This window comes from Mercurialis annua, linkage group LG5, assembly GCF_937616625.2.
Source record: "Mercurialis annua linkage group LG5, ddMerAnnu1.2, whole genome shotgun sequence".
Classification (NCBI taxonomy): domain Eukaryota; kingdom Viridiplantae; phylum Streptophyta; class Magnoliopsida; order Malpighiales; family Euphorbiaceae; genus Mercurialis; species Mercurialis annua.
Window position 1 is genome coordinate 15,034,741 of NC_065574.1, and position 7,735 is coordinate 15,042,475.

The 7,735-nt window shown below is 38.7% G+C and overlaps 1 protein-coding gene across 1 annotated transcript; it reads right to left on the minus strand.

Moving 5' to 3' along the window:
• Positions 1 to 4,679: 4,679 nt before the first annotated feature.
• On the minus strand, positions 4,680 to 7,410 carry LOC126681523 (uncharacterized). The gene is made up of 3 exons (XM_056105863.1): positions 7,155 to 7,410; positions 6,265 to 7,028; positions 4,680 to 6,164 (listed from the first exon to the last, which is right to left on the minus strand). Exons 1-3 carry the CDS (start codon positions 7,408 to 7,410, stop codon positions 4,680 to 4,682), a joined length of 2,505 nt encoding a protein of 834 aa, XP_055961838.1.
• Positions 7,411 to 7,735: the final 325 nt, after the last annotated feature.

Here is a 7,735-nt window from a genome sequence, read left to right on the forward strand (position 1 = left end):
TGAGTCGCAGAAGTGGCAATATTGGAAAGATTTCCGATAAATAAGTTTTAGTAGGTCGGTTTTAGAAAAGATTATTATGGAGAAAATTTATATTATATTTCAATTCTAAAGTTAGAATTGGAATTAAATGGAAAAATGACGAGAAAAGTCTAAAATTGGGCACAGGGACCAAAGTGGTAATTTAGCCACTTTGTGTCAAAAATGGAAATATTGGATTTTGACGGGAAAGTGTTAATATCGAGCTTCGTATTATTTATCAGGGATAAATAATACGTATAAGTCGTGATAAAAGAGTTTAACGATTTAGCTATGGACTAAATCGTACGATTGAAAAGTTTAAAGGATAAATGATAAGAAACAAAAAGAACAAGGACCAAAGTGAACCTTTAACCAAAAAATATAAGAAACCCAAATTCAAAGAAAGAAGATCAGAGAAGGATCGAGAGAAAACAGAAGCCATCGCCGATTTCCGTCGTTTCGCCGCCGTTTCTCCGTTCGACGTCCGATTCAAGCGGCGATTTCTTCAGAACCGAAAGCCCTATCATCTCTGGCCCTCAAATTAAGGTAAGAGGTCGGGTTTTGGCATGAAAATGATGGTTTTGTAGGCTGTTTTTATGAGATTGTGGTTTTGGGTTGAATTTGACGTTTTTGAAGTTATTATGGCGTTTACGAAGAAACCGAGATATGGGTATTGACTAGGGAAGCGTTTAGCACGTCGGGGTTGTGGCGAAACCCCGGAAAACTTGATTTTCGGGGCTGTGCACGTGGTACACGACCGTGTACCACGGGTGCACGAACGTGTACTGATGTACACGAACGTGCACCTAGCGAGGTACACGATCGTGTACTGAAGTACACGAACGTGTACTTCTCATGGTACACGAACGTGTACCCCTGAGGTGCACGAACGTGTACTCAGTTGCACGATCGTGCACCCACCAAAACGCACACCCGTGCACCCCAATTCGCCCCCACGCGTATGCAAACTATAATTGACCTAAGTGTTTGACGTTTAGAGTATTTGGACGTGAAAAGACGGGTTTCGGACTTTGAGAATCATTAATCTCGAGATTAGCTCGACGTTTTAGATAAATTATAATAATGGAAAACGTCAAGGACGTTAAGCGATTTTCAATTATGAGAAATAGTATTCGCTAAGTCGTTTATACGACTAGAGATATTAAATACGTAAATAAGTGTAAAACAAAACTAAATCCTAAAACTTAAAAGTATTATACGTATAAGAATATGAGAATCACGTCTAACTATTAACGATTTATCAGACGTGTCAGCGAGTAGTGAAGTCAGTAGAGGCGGACTAGCAAGAGCGTACTATCAGATCGATCATATCATTTCTTGGATCGCGGTCACTGTGAGTTGCACTTTACTTTCGTGTATTATCGATTAATATTATGTTGATATCATACTATATATATATATACTGTTTATATGCATCGCACTATATATATATATATATATGAATTGTTGATATGCTACATGTTTTGATTAAGTTTTATGTACGAGAACCTAGTATACGATCCAACGAAACTAGCTACCTATTGGGTGTCAATAGGCTGTGTGATCACCAGTAATCGAGTCAGTCTAGCGTGTCTGACTATAAGATATGATTTGAGATGCATACATGGTTTGATTATGAAAGCTATGATATGAATGCTATACGAGAGTGAACTCGGTTACAGTGTAACCTGAGCCCCGTATCTAGTAGGTTGGACCTACCAGTGGGTTGGACCCACCCCTTTGGGATTAAGAGATATGTTCTGACTGACGTGGTTGAACGTGAACGCTCCCGGGTCAGACTAATGGAATCAGTATGATTTGAATAATAGTGAGTTACGTTATGTTTCAGGATTATAGTTTCGAAAGGATCGAGTACTTGTCCATATGTATTTTATATTGATATTGATTTGAAATGCGATGCTATGTTTTTAAAATAATACCGTTAGTAAACTGTGAACTCACTCAGTATTTCCCCAAATACTGACCCCTCACCTTTGATGTCTTTCAGGTGCTTAGCTTGTGGACTTAGCTAGAGGCCAATTTTGGAGTGCAGAAGTCATCTGTATATGTTAGTTTATGACTTCTGTTAATGCTGCAGTAGTGGTCCTGTGTCAACAGAATAGTAGCCTAGTCAGCAGTTCATTTTGATTGTATATATCAACTGCTGTATTTGTTTATATGCTTCTTGATAGGCTACGTGTTTTGTATATGATCCACGGCCCCAGATGCCGGTGTGATGTTTTGAGATACTAACTGATGTATATAGTACCGCGAGGCCAGTTCGTACAGGGTACGGTAACTAGAGCCCGCGAGGTTAACGGAACAGTTAGTGTAAATGTTTATATGTGTTATATATTTGCTTCTGTTGTGTTACGCTGTTTGTTTATATTATTTGCGAAAAATAAATTGTGATTTTAGGCTTGCTACGGGTTCCGGAGCTACCACTCCCGTTCCCTAGCGCCGGTTGCGGCTCAAATAATACAGCAGTTGCGCCTCTGAGCCAACTTCTAAAGGCTCCAAGTCAGCCTCTGAGCCAACTTCTAAAGGCTCCAAGTCAGAGTCTGCTTCTAAAGGCTCTAGGTCAACTTCTGAGTCTGCCTCCAAAGGCTCCAAGTCAGCCTCTGAGTCTGCCTCCAAAGGCTCCAAGTCGGCCTCTGAAAAAGATTCTGCTACCTTCACTGAATCTGAGGTAAATCTCTAAATTTGTCAAGATAAGTTTTTATTATACTTTTGGTTGGATATTAACCTTCCTTCAAATTCTTCTTCAGGAACCTTTATCGCAAATTAAGAAACTTTCTTCGATAATAGCAGAAGACCAAGACCTGGTAGATTTAAGCTTCTTGGACGAGATGAGCACCCCGGAAGCTAGTGTTTCTTTTGTCCCTTTGCCGGCTGACGTCGAGAGAGCTGTTTCTTTAGTCAAGCATATCCTCGGCCAGCACATTTCTATTGTTACAGATTCCCAGAAGGAAGATCTCATTTCCTCTCTCCATATTCTACGCCTTGTTCCTGACTCCGTCGTCACTGATGAAGTAGAGAAAGATACTCTGGGCTCGCTCAACTTGTGGAGGTCTTGTGTTGAGATCGAGTCAAATGACCTCCCCAAGTTGAAATCTTCAAAAGCAGATAATGCCAGGTATTTATCTTTGGGATCTAAAAGGCAAGAAGTGGCTCAAAAACTACGAGATCTAGAAGCTAGTGGTGAGGCCTTTGAAAAGGAGATTGAGCAACTGGAAACTGCTATTCTAGCTTTAAAAAGTAAGCAGCTTGATCTTGTGGTGGAAGGCAAGCTTCTAGCCGAGGAATATCAAGGAATCAACTCCCAACTCCAGCCTCTTCATACTACCATTCAAGAGAAGAAAAATGACATGGTTTCATGGGTACAAAATTGTGCTAAGGCTCGTCAAGACAAAGTTGTTTGCCAATCAAGGTGGAGCAAGTTGCAAGGCCTTTTCTCAGATTCTTCACCTACTCCAATGTTGGCTTCCTCTACCTCCACCAACACTACGGCTCCTTGATGATTTTCTTTTATTTTGTATATGACCTGTGTTATGTAGTTTAGCTTTAGAATTGGTGACTTTTGTTGAACTAAAAGACTTTGCTTTTGGCTTTTGAATTTTCTTTTTATATAACAGGACATTTTTGCTTACACGGCCTTTTGGCCAGTACTTGCTTCGTGACACGTACACCTGCACCTTTACACTTGTACATGCATTGCATTACAGAGACGCCATTTTAGGTACTTTCTAAACTTCAAATGTCTTGGTGTGAAGATGGCTCTCCAGCCATTTGTTTGCTTGTTGTGTTCCACACCAAGATTCACTTACAGGTACAGCCATGCATTGCATTTTCACTATGTGTTTATGTTCCTGGTATGAAGATGGCTTTTGCCATATACTTGTGTAGTGATGTGATGTCCATACCAGGACTTGTTTCACGACAAATCACATATGTCACTTACAGCCATGCATTGCATTACAGGGCCGTTTTTATTTGCTGTTGAATGTTGTTGAATTTTTATCCCTTTAGCTTAGTTAGCCAAAGTTTAAGAAGTCTTAGAGGAATAGAGACCTTATAAACTGTTTATAGTAGGAGTTTGACACTAGGATAGTGGAAAAACAAATTAAAGTTCTATCACTTATCTTTTCCCCTTCCTCCTATGGACTTCTATGAATCTTCCTACTAATCTCATGGCAACCTTGCCAGTCCATTCTAAGGTGTCTTGCATGGTCTTTTTAAGTGACCACTTCCCATATTTCTTTTATTATTTCTAGGTGGTGGCTAGATTACTTTCCACCTTTAACAGTCAACTCTTGAAATCAACTTTTAGAGGATCAACTCAACAGTCAACTTGAACTTCTAGGAATCAACTTTTAGAAGTCAACTTCTAGAACAAACTTCTGGAATTAATTTTAGTCTCACCAATTTAGCTAAAGTAGCCAAACTTTATAATTTTAATTATCAAAAATGGCTAAAAGCCATTATATTACAACTTGTGCCAAAAATCCATAAGTTAATGAAAAAGTACAGGTTTAGCCAAAATAGCCAAACTCCTAAAAATCTGATACTCCACTCGGCTAAAAGCCACAATGTTACAACTCATGTACTGATATTGCTAAAACAAGTTACATAATCTGCAGTACATGTATGGCTAAAAGCCATTAAGTCATTTCTAAGTTGTATTTCTCCCAGATGGTGGGAGTATATTTCTTCAAGTACTTTCCATTAATAAATTTTTTATGAGGCTCACCCTCTAGACTTGACAGCCAGTATGCATTCCCCTTCATCACCTTGTGGACTAAGAATGGCCCTTCCCAATTAGTAGACCATTTCCCATATTCTCTGTCTTTAGTACCAGGGGGTAAGATCAGCTTCCATACTAGCTCATCCTCTTGAAATGTCTTAGATCTAACTTTCTTGTTGTAGCTTCTGGAGACTTTCTTCTTCTGTATAATCATATTGTTTAAAGCCTGAAGTCTCCCTTCTTCTAAATTTTCTAACTCCATCATCATGGTTTCATTGTAATCTTCTGGAGTCAGATGATTCTGCTTGGCTACTCTCAACGATCTCACCACCACCTCCATGGGTAACACTGCATCATGACCATAGGTTAGCATAAATGGACTTACTCCAGTAGCATTTCGCCTAGAGGTGCGATATGCCCAGAGTGCTTCTGATAAAATTCGATGCCAATCCCTTGGATTTTCTTCCAACATCTTTTGAACTATGTTGATGATAATTTTATTAGAAGATTCAGCTTGGCCATTGGCTTGAGCATAATAAGGTGTAGAGGTCAATAATTTTTTTCCATAATCAGTGGCAAATTCTTGCATCTCCTTACCAGTGAACATTGTGCCCTGGTCAGTAGTTACTGATTGTGGAATTCCAAATTGATGGATGATTTCCTCTTTAATAAATTTAATCACATCTTTTTGCTCTGCTTTTACCAATGGCTTAGCGACTACCCATTTGGTAAAATAATCAGTAGCTACAATTATGAAACTGTGATTTTTAGAAGATGGAGGATATATTTTACCTATCAAATCTATGGCCCAACCTCTGAATGGCCATGGTTTGATGACAGACTTCAACTCAGCAGCTGGAAGTCTTTGTATGTTTCCATACCTTTGGCACGATTGACAACCCTTTGCAAAAGTCATGCAATCTTTAAGGATAGATGGCCAGAAGTAACCATGCCTTCGTATTAGCCATCTCATTTTCACTCCAGATTGATGTGCTCCACAAACTCCTTCATGAGTTTGTTTCATGACCTCTAGTGCCTCTGTCATTCCAAGGCATCTTAGCAATAGGTTGTCGAATCCTCTTCTGTATAAAACATCTTCTATGAGCACGTAGTTAACAGCTCTCACTCTTACTTTATACATCATCTTCTTGTTAGGATTCTCCAAGTACTTTTTAATGTCTCTCCTCCAATCCTGTACTAAGTTATCATCAATATTGAAAATATCTAACTGTACTCCTCTTTTAAAAATTGAAGGGTGAGTTTTTCTTTGTACCATTACTAGTCGGTGGGTTAACTCCTCCGACAGACGTAGGCCAGATGCTAGCTGTGATAATTCATCGGCCTCCCAATTTTCCTCTCTTGGAACATGTACCAATTCAACCTCTTCAAAACTCTCTATTAACTGTATAGCAATAGCATAATAAGAGGTTAAAGAGTAACTCATGCATTTATATTCGCCAGATACTTGTCTAATAACCAATTGAGAATCTCCAATTTTTGACCTTTTTAGCACCTAGATCTAGGAGGATTTCTAATCCAATAATCAAAGCCTCATACTCGGATTGATTATTTGTACATTCAAAGTCAAGATTAAAAGACAAGGAGGTCTTAGCTCCAGAAGGTGACACTATTATGATTCCAGCACCAGCAGACCTATCTGTACTAGACCCATCAAAGTTAAGCATCCAAGGTCTATGTTCATTCATAAAAACCGGCAAGTAAAATTTACTTTCATCTCCTAGGTTTATGCATGGATGGTCGGCTAGGAAATCTGCTAGAGCCTGACCTATGACCGACTTCTGGGGATGATAAATCAAATGAAAGTCTGCCAAACTTAATAACCACTTTCCAATATTGCCAGATAACACAGGTTTGTTTAGCATATATTTCATCAGATCGGTTTGAGACACCACATAGACTCTATTACTAAGCAGATAGTGTCTTAACTTAGTGCAGGCAAAAAACAAAGCCAAACACAATTTCATGATAGGAGTGTATCTAACCTCTGTAGATGTCATCGAACGGCTCAAATAATATATAGCCTGTTCATGTCCATCTTGGTTGCTCTGGGCTAGCAGACACCCAATTGAACCTTCAGCTGCTGAAATGTATAACCTCAGAGGTATACCCTTTTTGGGAGGCATCAATACAGGAGGCTTCATTAGATAATCTTTAATTTCATCAAAAGCCTCTTGATGGATGGTTTCCCATCTGAAGACATCCTCTTTTTTTAATTTCAACAGCTCTGAGAACACTTTTGTTTTTCCTGCAAGATTAGATATAAATCTCCTTAGGTAATTAACCTGCCCAAGAAACCTCTGAAGTTCTGTTTTATTTCTAGGAGGTTTAGCTTCTCAAATAGCTTTGGTTTTGTTTTGGTCCACTTCAATGCCTCTTTCATGGACCAAAAACCCCAAAAAATTTCCAGCTTTTACACCAAAGGCGCATTTCAGAGGATTGAGTTTTAAACAGTGAACTCTCATCCTCCTAAATGCTTCCTCTAGATTTTTCAAATGATCTTTTATTAGTTTTGATTTTACAATAACATCATCAATATAAACCTCCATAGTTTTACCTAAGAGGTCGTGGAAGATGGCATTCATAGCCCTCTGATATGTTGCACCAGCATTACGTAAACCAAACGGCATGACCACCCATTAAAATGTCCCAATAGATCCTGGACATCTAAATGCCGTTTTGGAAATGTCTTCTTTAGCCACCATAATCTGGTTATATCCAGCAAAACAATCCATAAAAGATAAAAGAGAATGATTAGCTGTAGCATCAATAAGAGTGTCAGTAATTGGCATGGCATAAATATCTTTAGGAGTTGCTTCATTTAAGTCCCTAAAGTCTATGCATATTCTAAGTTTTCCATTCTTTTTAACTACTGGAACAACATTTGCCAACCAATTACTATATTTAGCAGGCCTAATAAAGCCTGCTTTACACAATTTTTCAATCTCTTCTTTT

Coding starts and splice junctions, on each gene's coding strand:
- LOC126681523 (XM_056105863.1), bottom strand. CDS start 7,410: ATGCCGTTTGGTTTACGTAATGCTGGTGCAACATATCAGAGGGCTATG. Junction 7,029..7,154: donor GTTTTTGGTCCATGAAAGAG/GCATTGAAGTGG, acceptor CTAATCTTGCAG/GAAAAACAAAAGTGTTCTCA. Junction 6,165..6,264: donor TAGATCTAGGTGCTAAAAAG/GTCAAAAATTGG, acceptor ATTGCTATACAG/TTAATAGAGAGTTTTGAAGA.